The following is a 24,328-nucleotide window of genomic DNA, read 5'->3' as shown; positions in this document are numbered from 1 at the left end:
CCAAAAAAAAAAGCTTTATCTTTTATTGGATGCATTATAATTCTCCTTCCATATCTTTTGATATACAAGCAGGAAAGTATAAAAATTGCAGTTGTTCAATGGCTTATGTTCGGAAATCAAAACATCAATCAGAACTTAAACAAACTAATTTGTTTCCATGGCAAGATTTCTACCCAAAGAAAGCTATGTTTAGTTTGTTTGTTTGAGCAACTCTGTCATATAGGAATCAGAGAAATACTTAAAATGAAACAAACAAACAAGTTGATTTAATTGTCTTCAATTGCCTGTTTGTTAACACCATTCATTGAAGAGAGGAAAATGGCAAACTGCAAACTATGATGAGAACACTAGAAAATTTTGAATGGAATAAACACATTGTATGTAGGTTTGTCCTTCCAGACTTCATGTAGTCAATGAGAATAGCAAACATGTTCTTTGATACCAGTGCCAGACTGTCCAGGCCCATGTCAGAATGGAGGAACCTGTTTGGGAGGAAGCTGTGTGTGTCCCAGCGGCTTCTCTGGACCTCTCTGTGAGAGACCAGGTCAGTGGCAATTTGTCTCTGTCTCTCTTTTTGTCTGTTTGTCTGTCTCTCTGTCTGTCTGTTTGTCCTTTTATCTCTGTGTGTCTGTGCGTGTGTGGCTTACTGTATATGCCACATACAGTACATGTACTTCAATAGCGGGTCTATTTTTTTAGCAAATCAGGACTTCCTAACACTTTCATGAGTGGTTAAATTTGCAATCGTGGGGTATACTAACGGACGGAGAAATGTACGCTTACACATCACATTCATGAAAAGATAGAAGATAATACTTTCTTGTATAATGAAATTTGCAAATAGAGCCAGACTATTTTAATGAACCACAAAAGAAGAAGCAAGCCAAATCCATTTAGATTATAGAGACAGCGTGATGTCAATGTAAAATTTTGCAGAATAAATAATGAAGAGTGGAAATGTGTCAAGCTCTACAGCAAAAGTCAACCTTGCTGCTGTTCAGTGAACACAGTTAAGTATAAAACACTGTGACTGTTTTGTTGTCTCTAATTTGCCCTTTTTTTATCCCCATCTGTCTTCCTCTGTCGTGCCTTGTTGCAGACTTCACCGTCGAGCTGCGTCCAGTCGGTCAGATTCGACCGGTGGTTGGCGGCACCATTAGGATGTCCTGTGAGATCCAGGGGGTCATTCCAGCGTACCTCCAGCCAAGATGGACGGCACCAGATTCCATGGCTGTTCCTCTTGGTAACATCATGCCATTCAGATATCAATCATTCCTTTAAGACAATAGGAAGTTCTTTAGCTTCTTGTTTCTCACAGATTTACCACAATGTGTACCAGAAAAGAAATGAAACTGCAGATTTGTTTGTTCAGGGGTAATTTTACACCCAGACCATGTGCAGTAAAGTATTAGAGAAGGTAGCATTTTTTATGTGCAAAAGGCTAGTTCTTATAGTATGGCAAGGTTCAAATGATAGCATTTTAAACAGAAAAGCTATCCTACTTTTGTTATCCTACAAACTGCTAATGATATGAAGAATTTTATTGCAAAGCGGGCTAAATCCATTCTTGTTAAATTGAGATACTTGTTATTAAAGCTGCTTAAAAGCAAAGAAAATAGTAAAAAAAATACAGCATATTTTTAATCATAACTTCTAGAATATTCCTTGTTATGTTACGAGTGAGGTATTACTGGAAAGGTTTAATTTTGCTCTATCTAATGATGGATTTGCTTTGAAATGATTAAAAATGGTGCTTAGACCATTTTGTAATAAATCTATTCTTACGTTATGCTGCCCTCATTGCTCAGATCCCACACAGCGGGTGTTCAGCATCGCTACGTCCACATTGGCCAATGAGCTGGTCATCTCACGTCTCCAGGCCACTGACCAGGGCACCTACACCTGTACAGTTGGCCCCATGGTTTCCTCATTCTCCATCGTGGTGGAAGGTATGCACTGGGACCCATGTTCATGGGTGTATGCAAGGGGGGGTCGGGAGGGTCGTACGACCCCCCCAAATTTTCAAACGTGGACAAAAGGTCCACTTTTTGTGAAAGACATCATTGTTTTTCGAGGGCTTTTTACCCTAATACAACAGGGGGAAAAATGTGATCAGGTGGTGTTCCAGCAAATTGTCAAAACCTCGTAAATTTCGTAACTTGGTTTTAATCTGCCATACCTTCTCACTGCCATGTTTATCGATTTTCCTGTCTCCCATCAGCAACCCATCCAACTTGACTAAAATACAACTGTACGTACACTCAGCTGGCCTACTACTAATACTCGCGCCTCACCCTTGGCCCTATCTATCCGCATACATCCGCCGGCGCCCGTGCGTGTCATACCGGCCGGCCGGCCAGCCTGGCGGCGCAGCAACGCACGGTTGCTTGTGCGCGCCTGCTCCATATACTTGCTTCTAGGTCACTGCCTAGTGCAAGCATAGATCGTACACTGAATAAATCTTTGGTGCTCGCTCGCGCTACGTGACGTGACCACTAACTGTGCCACGCACTGCAATGAATTTACAGCAGCTAGCAGCAACGCGCAGGCTGTATGCGTGCGCTAGCTAGGTAGGTCTACTGTAGCGTGTACAGTAGCCATAGAGTTGAGCTCTATGACAGCACTCACACGAGCAGCCATCGGTACATTCGTCGTGTGAGGGCTCACTTCAACCGTCAAAAAATACTTCGATCATGTTGCTACGTTCGTATCTACCGACGCTAACTGAGCAGTTGTAGTTGGGAAATCCCAGACTGGTTACCAAACATATCTTAACGAAAGATACCAGTTACACAAACATACAAACACTCAAAAAATATTAGAACATTCATAACAAGACATTCAAATCATAACGCGCTATGCATTAATTATATCATCACGAACAGATTACCTGCACACTGTTCCAGCCATCAACAGCTGCCAGTCAATTAAATACAATTTATTGTACTCGCATTTGAACATAAGGTAGGCTATCGTGACCCTACAGCTCGATTATAGGTCTCAGTGATTTACAAACTTGTAAAAAAAACCACAACAAATCGTGAAATAGGCCCCACCACTGTCTGCCTTCTCGTCTACTCGTGAGTTCGGCGTTCAACGGTACATTATGTAGGCTATAGACCTATTGGTTAGACCCTAAATTAAGCGCAGGACCCTACTACTACTAGTATGAGTAGTAAAATACTCGTGAATTTCAGCGGCCCCACCAAATGACGTTTGAAACTCTTCCGCATTGCGGCAGCACAGGTTTTATACCACGCATGTAGGTACTCTTTATAGACACCTATTCTATAGCTGACTATGGTCTATAGCATCTTTTGTCCTACATTCGTCCTTCTTTTTCTTTTCTTTCCTTTCCTTTACCGTCAGAAAGACTTCCTGTTGTCCCTCGACTTATCTAATCATAGCTAGGGCCACAAGGAATCTTATCCTTACTTATTGCTCGCTAACGCACGGATGCACCCCCTGCGTTGGGGCCTATTTCACGATTTTTGCCACGAACTTTATTACTGACTTCAAAGATCGAGTTACAGAAATAATCTAATGCTTTTATCACATGGTTTACGTCCAAAATTAGTGAGTCAAATGACTAAAATACTCTTACTTTTTATGCATATTATGTACAGGATAAACCCAACCTACACTGTAGCCTACGCTTTCAGGGGCGCTGTAACAATTAACGTTGGGGTCGCAGGTCACAGTAGGTTGACCTTCCAAAAAACTGACCTATCGACAACATTATGTACTTTGTACAAAGGCCTTACCTTTATAAAAATGATAAGCATGTTACCATGTTCTCTGATCGACTACTTGGGGTTATAAAAATGTTACATAATCATCCTCATGCTCGATGAACATAGAGATCTTGTGTTGTAGCCGGGCAACGATGGGTAATCCACTTTGTCTTTGATGACACCAACAGACCCGGGGTATACCAGTACAATTAATTGTTGCAACGTAGCGCCCCAGGTTAAGGGTGAACTAAGCGGGGATGTGGGACTCTTTTCATTATTATTTGGGTCATTGATTCTCGTTAAGAAAGTGTCAATTTGGCATAATTTTGTGTCCCGCGACCCCTGACGCTTTATGACACTGACAATAATTTCATAAATATTTTTTTTTTTTTTTGGGGGGGGGGGAGATAGAAAATCATGAATATAACCCTTCCCCTTCATGTTATCTGGAAAAAAAAAACAAATACGAGAGTGCACCCCCGTTACAACGAGCACTGCTATAAAGAAATTTCGTAGGTTTGTTAACCCCAACCTCCCTTGAAACAAAACAAGACAAAACAAAAGAAAACTCACCAAAAAGAAAAGGTGAGTCCACAAACCTTATAATCGTCTTGAGATGTGAAGGAACATTCGAGATAAAGAACCTTTGTATTATTTTTGATTAACAAGCTTTCGGGAAAAAAAGAACTCGCTTACTTCGTTTTCGGATCAACGAACCTTCGGAACAACGTTCGGAGGAATAGCGAGTCTTTCTTATTTTTAATTAACAAATCTTCGGATAAATGAACCTTTATTTTCAAATCAACGAGCCTTTGGAAAACGAACTTGATCGCTTCCAAATTTAAGAATTTTCATAATAACGAATCTTAGGGAGATTGAAGCTTAAGAACAATACATTTATTTCATTTTAGGATAAACAAACTTTCGGGATCCCGAGATTTGCGAACCTTCGGAATAAGAAGGTCCCGGAATAACGAACTTAAGTAAATAATGACCTGCGAATAACGAATTGTAACCAGATCTTAAACCATCATTCTCTTTGCAAGTGTTTTACAACTTGGCATAATAAAAGTACAAAAAAGTTTATGCACGCTCTCTTAGATGCAATTTATCAATGAAATTAATAAGATACACGTAGCATCTCATTTGAAATAGATTTCGAGTGTATGATCAGTGTTGTCATCATATATTTACTGTTGTTTAGTTATACCGAGATTTCGTTATAACAAAAGAGAACTAATTTGTTTCGAGAAATTCGTTATGACGGGAGTGCACTGAATCACAAGAAAATTACATTTATGGGAAAATATATTGCCACCGAATATAAGACTAGCATGTAATCAATGGCTTATGGAAAAAAAATACACGTATCTTCAGCTTGTTCTTCGGATCGGTCGGATGCCTTTCTTAAGAGATATTTCGATAATTCCTTTGTTAAATACGCTTTGCGTAATTAGTCCGTCTTCGTTTTCTGATGAGACATGATTTCATTTAACGTAAGCATTCAGTAATAATCGGGTCAGTGATAATAAAGGTCAGAATATAACTGCTAGCTTATCCCACTTTCAGCATGCCAGGCCGAAGAAATGAGGAGAAAAGAAAGAATAAGCGAGCTGCGGAAACCTGCCAAAGTATCACTAAATTTTTCAAATCTTCGGCATCATCTACAACAAGCAGCAGCAGCGGGACAGATGGAAGTGGTGCTGTCATCCAGAGTGACCTGTCATCTACAACAGGCAGCAGCACTAGCAGCGGGACAGATGGAAGTGGTGCTGTCATCCAAAGTGACCTGTCATCTCCAACAGACAGCAGCAGCGGGACAGATGGAAGTGGTGCTGTCATCCAGAGTGACCAGTCAGACGAAAGAAATGTAATGGAAACGGGCGTCCAAGTCCAGTTAGCTGCTGCCGAGTCTCGAACAAAATCTGTGGGAGAGAATCTCAAACATGACCTTGGGGAAATCTTGTCAGCAACAATGTCTGTATCAGACATCAAGACTAAGCTGAGTGCCATGTCAGATGATCAAAAGTACACTCTGTTAAAGCATCATTCAAAGCCATGTGATGGATTCATCTTCCCATCTCAGTACGAAGGTGGATGTAATCGCTCTTTCCAAAGAAGCTGGCTTGACAGCTACCCTTGGTTGATCTACAGCAAGTGTCTAGATGGTGCATTCTGTATATACTGTGCGTTGTTCGCCTCGCCAAGGGACAACCTTGGGATCTTGGTCAACAAGCCATTCACGAAGTGGCGAAAGAAGTCGGAGTACATTGGGCCGCATGCCATGAAAGGTCACCATATAGAAGCACAGAATGCTGCTATGGATTTCATCGCAAAGATTGACCATCCCGAGAAGACGGTAGAGGCCTACTCAAAGTCACTTTCTGGTCAAAACTATCAGAACAACCTTCACATTCTACGATATTGTGTAGAAGCTGTGCTCTTCTGTGGTCGGCAATGTATAGCCCTTAGAACAAGAAACGAATCTGGTTCATGTAGCGATGGCAGCAACCCTGGCAATTTCATTGCCCTGTTGAGAGGCTTTGCGCAGCATGATGATGCTCTTCTGAAGCATTTAACTGAGCCTGCACAGAAAAATGCTACCTACACATCTTCTGTCACACAAAACCAGATAATCGAGATTATCGGAAAGGATATTATCCAGAGAAGAGTCGTAGAGGAAATAGAGAAGGCCAAGTTCTTCTCGATTCTCGCAGATGAAGTAGACAGCCATAATAGGGAAGTTTGCTCGCTTTGTATCAGGTTTGTTGATGCTGAGCGGAATATCAGAGAGGAGTTCGTGGACTTTGTAGGACTTGTGAGAACAACGGGAGAGCACATTGCATCAGCGATCAAGAAAACCATCGAAAACGTGGGACTGGATATTCAACATGTCAGAGGGCAAGGGTATGATGGATGCAGTGCTATGTCTAGTGAGGCAGTTGGTGTTCAGGCAATTATAAAGAGATCCTCACCCAAAGCGCAGTATGTGCACTGCTACGGTCACTGCCTGAACTTAGTGATCGCTCATAGTTGCAGACTTACTAATGTAAGAAACGTGCTTGACATTCTGAAGGAAACCTGCTTGTTTTTCCTTCATAGCCCCAAGAGAACGGCTCTTTTGGAGAGCATAGTTCAGAATGAAGTTGCGCAAACGTCGAAAAGAAAAGCCATCCTGAACTTATGCAAAACTCGCTGGGCAATGCGCCACATCGCATATAGTCACTTTTACTCAAGCTTCGTATTCATTGTGAAGACTCTGGAAGTGATTGCCTACTCCCTCCATCAGGACAGCATCCCTACCGAATTCACCTCAGGCTGGGACACTGATTCCAGGGCAAAGGCATCCTCACTGCTACGTGCTCTTTGTTCCTTCGACTTCATTGTAACATTTCTTGTTGTGTACAAGATGTTGTCTCATCTGAGCGGCATTACTGTGAAGCTCCAAGGCAAGTCTAGGGACATACTGCAGGCATTTTCGGACGTTGAAGAGATTAAGCACGTCTATTCCGAACTGAGAGCGAATGTTGACCAAGAATTCCAGCAGATCTATGACCATGCCAAGAGAATGGCCTCAGCTGTGGAGGTAGAACCATCTCGACCACGGATCACAGGACGTCAAACACACAGAAGCAACATTCCAATTGATGCAGCGAAGGATGACGTAGAAAGTTACTACTTGAGAAATCTTGTCATTCCCTTCCTCGATAACATTGTAATGCAGCTTTCAGAGAGATTTTCTGATGTTGCCCGTCAATGCGCTGGCCTGCTTGCTCTAGTGCCAACAAATAGGGAATCCTCTACAGCAGATGCAACAAAGTCTCTCAAAGAGGCTGTGACAACTTTCCAGGATGACCTACCAAACCCTGAACTTGTCGATGGAGAGCTACTCCACTGGAAAGTGCACTGGGAGAAAGTGCCGGATGACAAATTGCCGAAGTCAGCTGCTCAGTGCTTAAAGAAATGTGACGCTACCTTGTTTCCAAACATATTCACTGTCTTGAAACTTCTGTGCACACTTCCTACAACGTCGTGTGAGTGTGAGCGAACCTTCAGTGCTCTACGCCGACTCAATACCTACAACCGCTGTTCCATGACGCAGGAAAGAATGTCTAGTTTAGCCCTCATTCATATTCACTATGACAAGAAAGTTGACGTAGAAGAAGTGGTTCGTGCTTTCTGTCAAAAGCAACCCCGACGAATGCACTTCGGACATATCCTAAAGGACTCTGATTAGGAGAAAACTGAATGATTGATTTTGTGTGACAGAGCAAGCGCACATGGTTTACGTGGCGTCCCTCAGGTGTTGCGGTCTCTGGTGAGTAGGCAGAAATATACATATATATATCTCTCTCTCTCTCTCTCGCTTTTCAATAAGATTTAATTCGTTGACATTTTAATCTCATCTTGATGCGACTTCATTGTAGAAAGGCACAGTGCTGTCAACTCTCACGGAATGACCGTGAGACTAACGCATTTTGACCAAATCTCACGTTCTCACGCTGATCTAGGAGATCTCTCGCACATGTCATGCAAAAAAAGATAATAATAATACATACAAAAATAACGGACCTTGATACATCCGTATGTACAAAACCCCACCTCTGCATCGATCTTCTCCGTTGTTGAATGTCGTCTGCTGAACCGATCTCCGCCGTTTGTGTTGGCGATTAACGTGCTTTTCCCTCATTGGCTAACACTAGCTCCTATAGGGGATTATCGTTTTCGTCACTTCAAGTTCGGTGCTGGTGTTAGCGTTGCCGTGCGAGACTCATCATAATTATATTCACGTCCATAATAGATGCACGTTCTACGTGCAAATTAAGTCTATGCCAATGCAGTGGTCGCCCACGTAACGAACACGAACACTCACGACACGGGCTTCATAAATCTGAGCCTAAGAGTAAAAATTAGGATTTTTACAGTGTAATTGTGTTTTAAGGAAGGTTTCATGTATTGCTGCATTTTAATCAGTCTCCCTCGTTGTGTCTAATACAAAGCAGTCATGGCTACATCTTTTTATATATGACTTTAACTATACTTTTTTTTTCGCGGAGGTGCGATTCCAACACCTAGTGGGGATCGATAATTTCGATCGGTATCGCTTCGTTCGCGTGCAACTCTCCCCAATAGAATATTATAGGACTCAACAAAATGTACATGAGAAATTCCCTAAATCTTGATAGAAGTAATGAATAATCTGCTGCTGTTATTCATCAACATACTTGCCAATAAAGTCTTGAATTGCCGTATGAGTAACTGAGTCATGAGTTATCGGTAATGAATTGTTCGAATTAGGGCCTAACTATTGTCCTGTTGATGGTGGAATGTTAAATGCTCTCTTTTTTTTTTCAACTCCTGTCCTTTTGGATTGAGATTGAAGTGCACATTCTACTTTCTTACTACATTCGGAGGCAACGTTAGGCAGGATTGACTAGCCCTGGAAGTATCGTCAACTCTGAAATACTTGTATTTAAAGGTCCGCAAAACTTGTTACTATGTAGGGCCTACTTTTAGGAAGGTGTAACCAGTCAGCAACTGTTTTTATAATGCAGTTTTCAACTTACCGATTCACGAACTTGTAAGTGACCAACACAGATTTTATCACCAATTTCAACATAATAAAAGTCCCCTTTGAATGCACCAAATGGCCCCAATTTAAGACATAAAATTAAAAAACTCCCTACCGCGGGAGGGGGGACACCCCCCTCCCACACCCTCCCCCCGCTCGGTCGCTCCGCTCCCTCGCAAAGGTAGTACTAAAGGTCCAAAAATTGTGATCACGACCCCCCCAGAAAAAATCCTGGATACACCCCTGATGTTACGGAGACATGTATGATTCTAGTATCTATTATTTTCTCCATGTTTCTAATAAATTTTCAATAACTTTTATCATCTGGTATTTTAATGTATGCATTGCAATACACTTATGAATGATTCATTTCTAGTTATTGAACTTGGTACATTCTAGCTTTAAAACCAGGCCACTGGCTTTCGTGTAATTGTACCCGTTCAAATTTGTAATCATTTTGGACTGTGTTTTCAAATTATTATCAGTGAGTTAATGTATGGAATCAGTTAAATTAAAATGTACAATATTTTTGTAAGTTGAAACATGGGTGTATGCTCGTTTGTCGTCAAGAGATCTAAGCTGATTGACTGGTAGTATTGAAAAAAAAAAGGATCAATAAGAAAAAGAATATGCCAGAAATGGAAGTTGCAATTGTTGTAAATTGCTCTTTGGACATGGGCCAAGTCTTATCTATAGTGTTGATGCTTTGCTGCTCTAATAAGTACATAAGTGCGTATGCTGAATTTTCTTTTCATTGAGGATGAGTCCCGAGTATACTCGAGCAGGTGTCAATGGGAAATGCGTGTTGTAGCAAAACCAGTCCGTCCTCAACGGGTTAAATTGATAGAAACCAGTGAGCATTCAGCATCTAGTGGACCAGAGTGATTCAAAATAATTGCTCTAAAGTACACTATGCTTTCTTGTATGTTTTATAGTTGCTCCATTCACAATATGATGATGTTTTATGCGTCATCTGTTTGGAATCTCAACTAGGATGCATTGTATATCACATCAATTTATTACTCCAACCAAAGTTAGTGCTCTTTTTCTGTCTTCCATGTTCACTGATTATTCTAGTAGTGTAATGGAGTGGTGTGTGTACTGTATTTTTGATAATGAATCAAGTGCATCTCATTTCTGCTTGACCCTCTTAGAGCCGAGCTGCCCCCGCCCGTGTATGAATGGAGGGTCCTGTGTGAGGGGTGTCTGTAATTGCCCTCCAGGGTTCAGTGGCTCTGCTTGTGAGAACAGAGGTAAGTTATTATCTACACTTCACAGGCAATCATTCTGTATGCTCTTGGAATGAGGTTGCACTTCTTCACAGGGTACATGAGGTGCACATTTAACAGTTTTTGTCAGAATCTGCAGAAAAGTTTTGTCATTTATAACTGTGACAGCATCTTCTCTCCTTTCTGTATAAAATGACACATTAAATGAATATTGATAAATCATGGATACTTAATAGAATATTGGAAAGATGCATTTTGCTCACACATATTGGACCAGGTCCTACTATCAGATTTTCATCAAAAATATTTGTATGGTCAACTTCCACCTATTGTTTAACCTGTTGAAGACTAGTCCAGAGAACACTTGGGCAGGTGTCTATGGGAAATGCATGCCATAGCAAAATCAGTCTGTCCTCAACTTGTTTAGTGAGCACTTCATTTGCATCTTTTTAGAACCACTACACTGTAAAAACATCGGTGTTAGATTTAACACCATGGGTGTTAAATCTAACACCGATCAAACTTCAATAGAGGACCACACCCACAGGTGTTGAAAATGTATTGTGACGGTGTTAAAAAGTGTTCGCCTGGCACTTTGTGGTGTTAATTTGACACTGTGGCTAGTGATATTTTTGACACTGTGCTAGAGTTAATTCAATAATGACACCGCATAGTGTTGATTTGATATTGGTGGTGTTAATTTCAATGGTATAACACCCGTCCAGCTTCAAAAGGGGACCACACCAACTGGTGTTACTGTGGTGTAAATGTGTTTACACATTTTTTCAAAAATCAAGTACTTTATCGGAAAATTCTTTATTGTCTTGTTGAAGTTCAAAATTAACAAGAAGTGTAGTAACTAAGAAACTATTCAAAAAAACAATTTTACATTTTGAAATGACACCCAAAGGTGTTAATCTAACACCATGAATGAGCACCGGAAATTTAACACCAGCTCGGTGTTTCATATTTAACACCGGACTTTTTGCAGTGTAGGCATCTATGATAGGATTATACTTCCGACAATTGGGGACAAATCGAGACAGATGTTTCTCTCTCTCAAGTGACAAGATGAGATAACATTTTGATGTTGATGTAGAACACCTTACCTGATGCCACAGCTGTTGTGGCTGAAATTTGATGAAATCTGAGAATGCTTACACAGATGGTATGAACCCTTTTTGTACCAGGGGCTTTGGACAGTGTGTACAATGCTATGTGATTTGTGTGCCAGTTGGCACTCAAAGCATACGAAGGGTGAACTACCGGTGATAGGAAAGAAAGAGATAGTAATTCTTTGTATTGTTTGCAACCAACTCTGATCCAGATCCCCAGGATGTTCAGATCCGCATCACCCCCAGCCGGACGGGCGTGCCCCAAGTGGGCCAGGACCTGGAGATACTTTGTGAGATCCTCGGGACCACCATCTACCGGAACCCCATGTGGAAGGGACCCAGTGGGCAGCTGGTCCCTGGAGCTACCGGTAGGCAACCACCATTCTATGCTATTCCCAATGTTGTGATTCTATGCTATTCCCAATGTTGTGATTCTATGCTATTCCCAATGTTGTGATTCTATGCTATTCCCAATGTTGTGATTCTATGCTATTCCCAATGTTGTGATATGCTATTCCCAATGTTGTGATTCTATGCTATTCCCAATGTTGCGATTCTATGGTATTCCCATGTTGTGATCCTCTGTGGAGGAAGATTTGGGATATTAAACTGCAGCATTGCAGTCTGCTTCTTTGTGGAAGTAGATATCAGTGGTGGTGGATCTGTGAGGCAGCTGGTCAAATGATTTGGAAAACGACAGTATGATAGATATATACCCAAAATATGCACAATAATTTCACTATTTAAGAGGTGATATATCAAATCTATGTAGGGCCTACTTGTCAAATGGGTGTAAATGTGTGTTTTAAAATTTTAATTTATATCTATTTTTATTGATTGATCTGTATTCATCTGTTTTTAGATTCGTAGTCTGTTCATTCATATCTGATATGAAAGATACAATTTGTAATGGTAGTTGCAGTATAGAAATATGCAGTAATAGAACTTATTGTGCCTCATGTCATTTTTTCTTTACTGTTCATCATCTATTGGAAACAATACATCATTTAAACTGAATATCTAATTTCATTACTGTTCATGGCTGTGAAAGCAATTTTGACTTCCGTAGGAGGGGATAAAACAATGTAGCTTGATTTGACTTTGCTTGTATCTACAGACTTAAAGTGCAAAGCTTTAAGGATTGTCAAACAATCAATTTAATCACTCTTTCTTTAATATCAATGAATACTTTCATATGATTATCTAAACAGTCTTGTATGCGATTAATCGGCAATGTCTTTAATAGCATTTAGACAGACTTTCACTCTTCAGTTGAGGATATCCTGTCAAAAATAATAGTGGTGACAACTCGGCCGTAATCTGGCAGAACTGCGTATCTCCTTTAACACATTACGCCAGAAATCGGGTTTAAAGATTCAATGTTACACCTTTCTAAACTGAGATACGATGAGTTGCATTTTTCCTCTTTTCTCGGTCATAATTGGTCTAAAGAATTTATTTCCAGCAAAAAAATGACAATTTGACCTTTTTAAGTAGTAAAAATTACCAATTTTAAAAACTTACGCAGTTCTGCCAGATTAATCGTCGCCAAATTTTTGCGATCGTAATCTGGCATAACTGCGTATCTCTGGTCACGTGCCCGGGTTGATCAGCCAGAACTGCGTAAGTTTTTGGCCATGCGGGGGGTTTTTCAGGCAGAACTGCGTATCTCTAGGAGATACGCAGTTCTGCCTGATAAGCACGTGTTTCATCAGGCAGAACTACGTATCTCTTTTTGTCGTCAACCACGTGCTTATCAGCCAGAACTGCGTATCTCCTAGAGATACGCAGTTCTGGCTGATAAACACGTGGTTTATCAACCAGAACTACGTATCTCGGTCTATTTTCTGCGGGTTGTCTATCGTATTTTACCATCCACCCTCTTACTATTCAGCGGATGCAGTGTCAAAACAATGAATATTTTAAATCGAGTACAATTTTTTTGAAATATTTGTATTGTATAAAGTCATCATTATTGATTCACATTTAATTTCATTTTATCCATTCATTTGTATATGGAAAATAACTTGCTTTCCCCAAATGTTGTCAGTCTGTGTTCATGTTTCAGTATTATTTAGCGGCACAAGAAGTACTGCTACATCAAAAGCCTGGCTGCTGCTTGGGTTATTGTCGATCTCATGAAGCATTACATTTGGACTAAGAATAATATTAGACTAGGTTCTAGATGTTAAGCTATATTGTTCATCAAGACTACAGGTATATACTACACTGTAGACCGTCTAGACCGTAGTCTATTCAGGCCTAACGATACACTAGACATCTAGAGACTAGTGCGGTACGTAGGAATCTGCATACGATAGGCCTACTGATCTCATCATTATCCTAGTATTCCTACTCTATGCCCAAAGTAAGAGTAAGCCTAGACCCTTTTGGCTGAAGGCCTAAACTCTATTTAAACTAAAGAATACGAGGAGCTAGGCCTGACTAAAAGTTTATTCACAGCTTTATTAGAAAATAAAAAAATAGACCCTAGTTCTCGTTTGTGTCGACTCCTAGTCCTACTGTAGGCCTTATTGTCACTAACTACTTACAGTACTAACGTTAGGGTAGTAGTGTTCTAACCGTTACTATCTATTTCTACGCAGGCCTATTAAAAACGTACGAGAACTCTCGAACTCTGTCTACTCGATTGTCTAGGTCTATGTAACATCCAGACGTCTATTTTGGGGCGTCATTATAACAGACTAGTAGATCAATGAAAATTAGTTTCTAGATTTTCTAGTCTAGACTCTAGATCTAACGCTAGACTCTAGATATCCAGGTAGGGGCTAAATCTAGCGTTACAGCTAGACTGTTTATTGGGGATCTAGGCCTAGAAGGTACTAATGTTGTAGATCTAAGAACAACATAAAGCCTAACATGCCTATCTACAATGACTAACGGTAAGTCTATAAAGTCTATAGCCTATAATGTCTAGTAGTAGGCCCCTAGTACTAGTAGTAATGTATAGAACACAGATCTAAATCTAAGTTTCAGATCTATTTCTAGGGCTAAATGTTTATAATTTAGCGTTTAACCTGTAGATTCTAGATTCTTCATATTACAGACTTCAAGAATGTCTGGCCGAATCAAATCTAGAAAAATAGAAAACTGAGTAAAGACAGAATAACCGGCGATTCAGCCTAAGTTAAGTAACGGTAGGCCCCAGTAGTCTACTAGTAGTAGGCCCCTACTGCACAATTTACTGGGAGTACCGGTACGGTACCGGTATTAAAAAGTAAACTGTAAAAGTGTTAGTATTGGTCAATTTCTGACGTCTGTAGGATTGGATCGAAAATGCCATCGTTATAGACGGTATCCTAGATATTCATTAAACTTCTCGAGATCAATCCCATAGATCCAAGCCCACTAACCGCTTATTACAATGAAAAATAAAATAAGAAGCTATGGTCAATGGATTACAGATATTGTTGTTCGCGTGACCTACGCTACCGCACAGTACATTGATTTCACGTACACTAACAATGGACAAGTGCTGCAGCAGTACCAAGTAGGCCTAAAGTTGACTGGAGCGTGATGTCAGACAAGATGCAAACTATAACGTTTGTTAGATCTAGAAATGCTCTAGGCTTAAAAAACACTAGATTGTAGCAAAACTTAATAGTAAGGCATACCGCATATTGACCTGTTTTGAAGCCTGCCAGTCTATGAAGGGAAAGAAAGTGGCAATTTCCCCCAAGAGCAACGAGGGTTATTGCTTTAGCGTGACTGTCGTCGTGTACAATACACGTAGCCGCACGACGTGTCTAGCTAGCTAGCTAGCTAGCTAGGCACTGCTAACCTGAACGCGCAGCGCGTTCGTCACTACCAAGGTCGCGCACGCGCGTGTTAAGATATACCATGTCCGTGCGGGATGCAGGAACACCTTGGTCCAAGCGTTGTCGTAAGTCGACTTACGCAGTTCTGCCTGATTAACATCGGAAAATTCATTTCGAATCTCGACTTACGCAGTTCTGCCAGATTAATCGCCCTCTCTCCTCAGGAATTTTGCCAAAATCACTTTCTAAAAATAACTTTCTGTACCGATTCACAACTTATTTTTTGGCCCACTTGAAAGAGCATGAGAAAAAACACACAAAACACTCAAAACCTGAAAATCGACCAAAATCGACTTAGGGAGTTCTGCCAGATTACGGCCGAACTCTCTGTATTCCCATACTTTCCATAATCATTTCATTTAAAATGGAGCGATATAACTGTGAATCTCAACCATGAATAATGATAAAGTGTGATCATGTCAACTGGCAGTGATGTAGCATTTTCAATGAATACCAAATATTAAAGAAAAATGTATGGCCAGATAAATTTCTGTAACTGAATATTCCTACCATTCCATTGTTATCATCTTTCAAATTAGACATGAATGAATAGAAAACAGATGGAAAAATATAGATGAGCATTGAAAATTAAGGGTTTCTGGGATGAACACTCTACTAGGGCTATCTATAGCTCAGTTGGTAGAGCACCTGGCTAGCAATGTGGAGGTCTTGAGTTTGAATCCTGATGGAATCCAATTTTCTTTGCTCAGTTTTTCACTGAAGAAATAACACAATGTAAACGTTTTTCCTCTTTTCTTTGTAATGTTCAGCACAACGCAACCTGAGAGTGCAGGAGGTGTACGAGAGTCCCATGGCCACAAGACTTTACATCAACGGCCTGACGGCAGCAGACAAGGGCCAGTACATCTGCATGGTTGGACCGGTCATGGCCCGCTTTACCCTCATGGTAACTGGTAAGCTGAAAGAGGACCTGTGGGGATGCTTGAGTTGATTTTGATGATGATGGTGATAAAAGATTGTGATTACTGTGGCAACAAAGGAGCAATAGTGATGGAAATGACAGTTGTGCTAATAGTAATGATAATTAATACATTGTATGTGATAAGATTTCTATTCATGAGTGATGAAGACAAAATGAAAAACAATATAATATGTCTGCATTTGATATGCATATATTTTTTATTTGATTTCCACTATGTAGATATACATATGTATTATGTTTGAAAAATGAGCAAGATTTATAAACACGCATTTTATATACCTGCCAACTGTTCAGTTTTAATCTGAAAATTCATATTTTTTACTGAAAGAACATGCATTAATTTCAGTGTGTTCTGATTTGTTGGATATATTTGTTAATAGTAAAGTATATGAAATTGGTGAAAGTTCAGATTTTTAAATAAATTTTCTTTGTTTGTTGAGATTTATTAAGTCTCAAGGTTGACAGGTATGATTATATTATGTTAATATTTTTATATCTGGTTTGTTTTTTTCAATATCTTACACATCTACATAAGCCTTGTTGGTGCTGAATGAAATAGATGTACATGGTGAACAATTTATCATGGAATTAAAAAGTACTGTTTTGCTTTGCAGCCCCTCAGTGCAACCCCCCGTGCCAGAATGGAGGAGTCTGCAGCAATGGTCTCTGCTTCTGTCTGCAGGGATTCTCAGGCAGTCAATGTCAAAACCAGGGTGAGTCAAGTCTTTTGCTCTCAGTCTGTACAACATCACAGTTTGTCTTTTATCACTTTACATCCAGACACACTTGACAATGTGTAGGAATGTGTAGGACTTGGTTTTGATTGTTGAGTCTCACTGAGCAATGTTGTGTGTAAACATACTGTCCCCTCTAGCAAGAGGCAAAACACTCTGTCCCTCGGATAGGACATAAAATGGAGGTCCCATGTGTGAGAGAGTCACAGCTCATCCACGTAAAAGATCCCACTTCATTCATTCATTGCAAAGAGCAGGATGTTTAACCCAGTGAAGTGGTCCTGCCTCACTTTTAACTGGACCCCATGGAAGACCAGCTTAGTGTAGCTGAATATGGGCTATGCAGCTATCTTCTTACCACAGATTGATATAATTCTTAGATTTGACTGTATATGAAAGGTCGATATGCCATACCTAATTTGTATGTGCATTGTTTATATTGATTTTTCTTCTTTCTTGTTTGTTGTGATATTATTGCCTCTTTTCTTTCTCTGTGCTAGTTCCTAATGGAGGTGTGCTGCAGGTGCGCCAGGTTGGCAGCACACAGCTGACAGAGGGCGCTAATGTCCGCTTCACCTGCCAGACGTCTGGTAGTGGCAGCCTGCAGCAGAACCCTGTCTGGCAGAACCCACTGGGGCAGAGGGTTCCACCCTACACCCAAGGTAAGGGAGTGACCAGTGACTGGGTGTGGCCTGTGACTGGGTGTGGTGTGTGGCTGGGTGTGGTGTGTGGCTGGGTGTGGCCTGTTGCTGGGTGTGGCCTGTTGCTGGGTGTGACCTGTGGGTGGGTGTGGCCCATGGCTGGATGTGGCCAGTGACTGGATGTGGCCTGTGGCTTGGTGTAGCCCGTGGTCAGGTGTGGTCTGTGGCTGAGTGAGGACTTCAGTAGGGTGAGGCCTGTGATTGGTTGTGGCCTTTTGCTGGGCATGGTCCATGGCTGAGTGTGGCCTTTGGTTGTGTGTGACCTGTGGGTGGGTGTGGTCCAAGTCTGAGTGTGGCTTCCAGTTGGGTGTGACCTATGGGTGGGTGTGGTCCATGGCTGAGTGTGGCCTTTGATGGGTGTAGTCCAAGTCTGAGTGTGGCCTTTAGTTTGGTGTGGCCTGTGGTGGGTGTGGTCCAAGTCTGAGTGTGGCCTTTGGTTGGGTGTGGCTTATGGCTGGGTGTGGTCCATGGCTGAGTGTGGCCTTTGGTTGGATGTGACATGTGGGTGGGTGTGGTCCAAGTCTGAGTGTGGCTTTTAGTTGGGTGTGGCCTGTGGCTGGGTGTGGCCCATGGCCGAGTGTGGCCTTTAGTTGTGTGACCTGTGGTGGGTGTGGTCCAAGTCTGAGTGTGGCCTTCAGTTGGGTGTGGCCTGTGGGTGGGTGTGGACCATGTCTGAGTGTAGCCTTTAGTTGGGTACAGTGGCTTGTAGGTGGGTGTGGTCCATGGCTGAGTGTGGCCTGTGGGTGGGTGTGGGCCATGGCTGAATGTGACATTTGTTAGTTGGAAGTGGCCATTGGTTGAGCGTGGCTAGCCCTCACAAATGCCGTGCTGACAATCAGCCCCACACCAACTCTTTTTATGCCTCCGCCACGAAGTGGTGCCGGAGGCATTATGTTTTCGGGTTGTCCGTCCGTCCGTCCGTCCGTCCGTCCGTCCGTCCGTCCGTCCTTCCGTCCGTCCGTCCGTCCTTCCGTCCGTCCGTAATGAATTTTGTGGACAGGGTAACTACCAAATCCTTTTGAGGTATCCTAATGAAACTTGGCATGTATGTGTATTAGGGGGTGAAGTTGTGCCTATCAACTTTTGGGTGCACATGCTCAAGGTCAAAGGTCAAAAGGTCAAGGTCAAATGCTTAAAATTTTACTATTTCCCCCATATCTATGCAATGCCTGAAGATATTTTCTTGAAACTTAGTGTATACATGTACTACCCAATTAAGATTCTCTGGTGAAAGTTTGGGGTCATGAGGTCAAAAGGTCAAAGGTCAAAAGGTCAAGTAAAATGTTAAAATTTTACTTTTTTCTCTGTATCTTGGAAATTGTTCAAGGTGTCTTCATGGAACATAGTATATATGCATCTACTGACTGGCAGTGGTTATCTAGGGAAATTAGGGTTCATGGGGTCAAAGGTCAGGGGTCAAAGGTCAAGGGTAATACTTCAAAATTTTATTATTTTCCTTATATTTATGCAATGCCAGCAGGATTTTTTGTTTTAAAACTTGATGTATCCATGTATAACCCAATAGAGATTCTCTGGGATTTTTTTTTGCCAAGAAGGTCAAAGGTCAAAAGGTCAAAGATCAAGTGAAAGTGCTGAACTTACTTCTTTCTCCATATCTCGGAAGTGGCTCAAGTTATCTTGAAACTTAGTACATGCTGAATTTATGTATGTTCTGCCTGACAGTGATTCTCTTATGAATCAAAGGCCAGATGAAAATGATAACAATTTACTGTTCAATACAGAAATTGCGCTTTTTCTCCATACCTTGAAAATTACTCAGTGCATAAACTTATGAAATGGTCAAAGTCAAGTTAAAGTTCTTAAATCCCCAAATACATGCTCTCTTATTCATCCAATTAAACATAGGTCAAGGAAGGTAAACATTCAATACATTTGTGACAAACATGTCATTTTAATATTTTGCCAATTTTGTGGAAATGTAATCACACATTGTCCACATGTACTATAGACCTATTAGGAGAACCATGCATTATGGCGGAGGCATACCAGTCGCCATAGCGACATTTCTAGTTTAGACTACAGTTGAACCTCTATTATCCGGCCTCCCTTTATCCGGATCTCTCTATTATCTGGACGCAATCTCGCCGTGATTTTTTTTAAAATACATAATTACAGGAAGAAAGGGGGATTCCCAACTCCTTGAGAACTCCTACCCAAACACACATGAATTACATATTACTTCCAATATGATTAACATACATTGCATCAAATTTCCTTCCAAATTGCTTACCTTCAGACATTTCAACATCCCGAAACATCCCCAAATGTAACAATGAAAAGGGTGCAGTATACACATTACTACATGTGGTACTACAATGGGCTACATCAGTACATGTGTATGTATATGTACATGTATAAAGCATTGAGTCTCCCGTATCCGGCCAAATCCCTTATCCGGATGAGCCCCGGTCCCGACTTGTCCGGATACGAGAGGTTCAACTGTATATGGAAATAAATAACAACAACTTGAGGCACAAAAAAGTAAGGTGTGGAAGTCCTTCAACCTAGTGCCTAGTTATTTTGCATTTACACTGTATAGATAACTATATCTATATGTTCTCTTCCTTGATTTCTGCAGGAGCCTCAAATCACATGTACGTGGAGAGAATCTCGCCATCGACGACCACGCTGGTGATCAACGGTCTCTCCGCCGCCGACGCTGGAAGCTACACCTGTGTGCTTGGGACTCTGCGCTCTGTGCTCTCCATCAATGTTGCATGTATGTCTTTATGAAAGTCTCCATTTATGTCTCTTGATTAACCCTTTCTGTGCTAGAGACTTCAGATAGTGTGTTCTATGCTGTGAGATTTTCTAAGCCAATCAGCACTCAGTGCACACAAAGGATTAAGGAATTTACCAGTCCTGGTATTATCTCAACACCAAGCTTTGGAAATGATCCCAAATTGGAAGGTTAATGTTAGCAGGTTGACCTCAAAATTTGGCATTATTACAATATAGCTTCTGTCATGTCTTGTTTTGAATGTTGATGCTGAACAAAGCTCTACTTTAGAGTATTTAGTGTTGATGATTTGTGTACTTCCAATGACAATTGGCTAACATCAGTTCTGAGAGATGGTGTAATTTGTCATTTCAATTTTGCTGTGCTATTTTTTGAGACCCACATCAAGTGCAAGCATAGCCAGCATTATGCAATATTATGGCTGCATGCAGTAAATCTGGGCAAAATCAAGATCATTTGCTGAGGAGAGTTTCAAAAATTAGAGCCATTTCAACCCTTCTTCTTATTCTTTATTCTAAATCAAAGTATTCATTGTTGCAGCTTATTTTAATTTGACATAAACCAAATCTAGTCATTTTCTTGTTGTGCAATTCCAGTGCAATTTGGCAATTTTTGCAGCAGTCATGTGAAGATTTTGCACATAGATACTTAGAGTTCTACTGTCGAGATTTAAGGGGACTATATTTCTTTTCCATTTGTCCCTCAGCTGTGAATCGTTGCAACCCCCCTTGCCAGAATGGAGGCACCTGTGTGGGAGGTATCTGTGTCTGTCATCCTGGATTCTCGGGTGTGGCCTGCGAGAGGTCAGGTGAGTCCCACACTCCAGTCACTATCTGAATAGTCCTCAACTCTAGAGCTGTTGTGTTGTTGTTTTTTCATGGAAAAGTCTGTCCTTCAGAGACTACCTAAAGAGGGTCCTCTGTGTGAAAAACACAACTCACATTTGTAAAAGATACTAGTTTTCTCCTCAAAAGGTGCATTGAGTTGAACAACCTGGTGAGTGCATACATGTAATAATGATATACATAACCCCATGGAAATGTTTCACAAAGAATTTAAGTTGATCTTGAAATTTAAGATTGACTGAAAATTATGGTATGGCCACCTGTGCCCTGTTCAGGTTTTTTTTGTAATATTTTCAGAATCCACTTCAAATTGTTATCAGAAGTTATAGACAAATTCATTTGTCACTTGTTATATGTTGTCTATTGTTGGCTGCATGAAAAAGTTTCCAAAGTGTTCATTGTCTTTTAGGAAGTTAACCCGTTGAGGACGGTTTGATTTTGCTACAACACGCATTCCCCATAGACACCTGCCCGAGTATACTCGGGACTAGTCCTCAACGGGTTAAAATATCATTAACCCATTGAGGACAAATCCAGAGTACAATCGGGCAAGTGTCTGCAGGAAATGTGTGTTGTAGGAAAATCAGCAGATCCTCAATGGGTTATAGACACACACAAAGACACACATAATGCACCATAATTCTAAGTTGATCTTAACTCTAAAGATAGGCTCTTTGTGAAACACTGGCTCTGAAACTAGACAAATTATGCTTCCCCATTTTGGTACACCCCCGTCAGCAAGCAGTGTGAACCCTCTTGCCATAAGAATCAATTAATGTTACCTTTCAAAGCCAATATCTCCAACTTGAGTATACAAAATAGGTATGTTACCCGTTCCGCATTGAATTCTGAAATGCCCATAGACTTAATACGCAGGCCACCAAGTTCTTGTACGCAACGGGTTAAATATATACATTGATGGTCACTCTTCTCTTTTGCTCCTTTTGTCACATGATCTGTGGTCAGTCTTGACCCCTACCAACCCGACGCTTCAGATCATTCCATCCAGAGAGCGTCCTCCTACGATCGGAGACAACCTCAACTTCCTCTGCCAAGTGGCTGGTAACAGCCCCAGCGAGCAGCCTGTATGGTACAACCCCAATGGTCAACAGATTCTCAGCCAGATCCCAGGTTTGTTGTAGAGTGGTATCCTTGTAAACTTGTACATTTTTTATTTGAATCTTTGTAATTGTTTTTGTGTGTGGTTTTTTTTTTGCATTATATACTTTCACTGCTTTTCAATAAATGATTTTGTTCAGTGATTGGTTACTATTTTGTGAAGCCTTGTTTTCTGTTCCGACAGTATATACCTCTCATGTATTCAATAAGATTTGATTATGTTTTTTTTTTTTTCAGTAGATGGAAGTAGATGGAAGGTCATGGCAAATGCAACTGAAGTGCCTTTATTTTCTTTAACTATATTACACTACTTTACGTAGTTTTACATGAGAATATGTTGTCACTCAGGATATCTTGCACTTTTTTGTGAATGTAGCTCTAAAAAGTGGTGGTAGATATCATAATACTTTGTTTCTTGTTCTGCTTATTTTTAGTTTATACAATGTATGTCCATGTATTCCCTATGCACAGGGCTTCCTTTAGAAACAGGTGTGCTGCATGGATATGTGCAGAAGTGAATTGAATGTTCCTGTTCTGTGAATAAATATATGAATAAACAAACAAATAAATAGATAGATAGATAGATAGATAGATAGATAGATAGATAGATAGATAGATAGATAGATATTAGATAGATAGATAGATAGATAGATAAATAAATAAATAAATAGATGCATGAGTGAATGAATGAATGTGTGAATGAATCAGTAAATGAATGAATAAAGAAATGCATACACACAAAAAATAGTTAATCCAAGCAGTTGATCAAGTGACCAGTCAATCAATCAATTAAGAATGCATGCTAGTGAGGCAATCAACTGCTATTTAAGCTACTTAGTCATGTAAAGTGGAACCAGGAAGGATCATCTCTGATGTTTTCTTCATCCCGTGCACAGGTGGCCAGGATCGAGTCTACGTGGAGCAGAGGGGTGGCGGAGGGTCCAACCTGGTGATCAGAAACATCCAGGCTGCGGATACTGGCCGGTATGTGTGCCAGGTGGGCACCTACCAGGCTCATGTGACCATCACCATCTCGGGTAAGCAGGGACGGATCCAGGAATTCTGTTAAGAGGGGCGCAACTAATATTTCTGGTGTCACTTCCACATTTCATTTCATTTCCTTTGTTTTTAACGAATAATAAAGGGGGCGTGTGCCAGTTGCACCGGTTGCGCCCCCCTCTGGATCCGCCACTGGTAAGTGACAAATGTTAGCTGATCTGTAGGCTGCAGGCATTCTTTGGAATATATTTGCCTTTGTCAGTTCGTAATTATTTCTGATCTACGCTGTAGATACTGATGCTGAGAACTTAATTTCTGTAGAAACATATATAATTCTTAAAGATTCTAGCTCTTCATAGCTTTCATTCACTTCTCTCTCTTTCTCTTCTCTTATGTCAACATTAAATTTGAATTTGATTGTTTGCAACATTTATTGCATATTTCTGTTGTGAGTTTTGGTAATTTTGCCTTTTTGAGCATATGAAAATAAAAATATATGTATTTTGTATTAGCACAAAGTTTTGCTTGTTGTTGAGAAATGTGGAAATAAACTGAACGGATAATGCCCAAAAGACATATATGATAAACAGTAATATTATCTCCCTCTGTTCTCTACATCCTATCCAGCACCATCTTGCCGCAGACCCTGCCTTAATGGAGGATCCTGTGTGAATGGAATCTGTGAGTGCCCCCCGGGCTTCTCTGGAGCCTCGTGCGAAAGAGCAGGTAAGGAGTGA

The 24,328-nt window shown here is 40.8% G+C and overlaps 1 protein-coding gene across 1 annotated transcript; it reads left to right on the top strand.

Moving 5' to 3' along the window:
* Positions 1-724: 724 nt before the first annotated feature.
* LOC139729306 (basement membrane-specific heparan sulfate proteoglycan core protein-like) lies at positions 725-24,328 on the top strand. The gene is made up of 13 exons (XM_071640237.1): positions 725-731; positions 1,100-1,243; positions 1,809-1,949; positions 10,461-10,559; positions 11,863-12,018; positions 16,260-16,403; positions 17,047-17,145; positions 17,667-17,828; positions 20,467-20,607; positions 21,335-21,436; positions 22,440-22,604; positions 23,489-23,629; positions 24,219-24,328. The coding sequence occupies exons 1-13, from the start codon at positions 725-727 to the stop codon at positions 24,326-24,328; spliced, it is 1,611 nt and encodes a 536-aa protein (XP_071496338.1).

The sequence above is a fragment of the Diadema antillarum genome, unplaced genomic scaffold (assembly GCF_040938485.1).
Source record: "Diadema antillarum isolate AM-2024a unplaced genomic scaffold, OU_Dant_1.0 scf00000020, whole genome shotgun sequence".
Classification (NCBI taxonomy): Eukaryota; Metazoa; Echinodermata; class Echinoidea; order Diadematoida; family Diadematidae; genus Diadema; species Diadema antillarum.
Note: the sequence above shows the minus strand (reverse complement) of the source record. Positions and strands in the feature narration are given on the sequence as shown.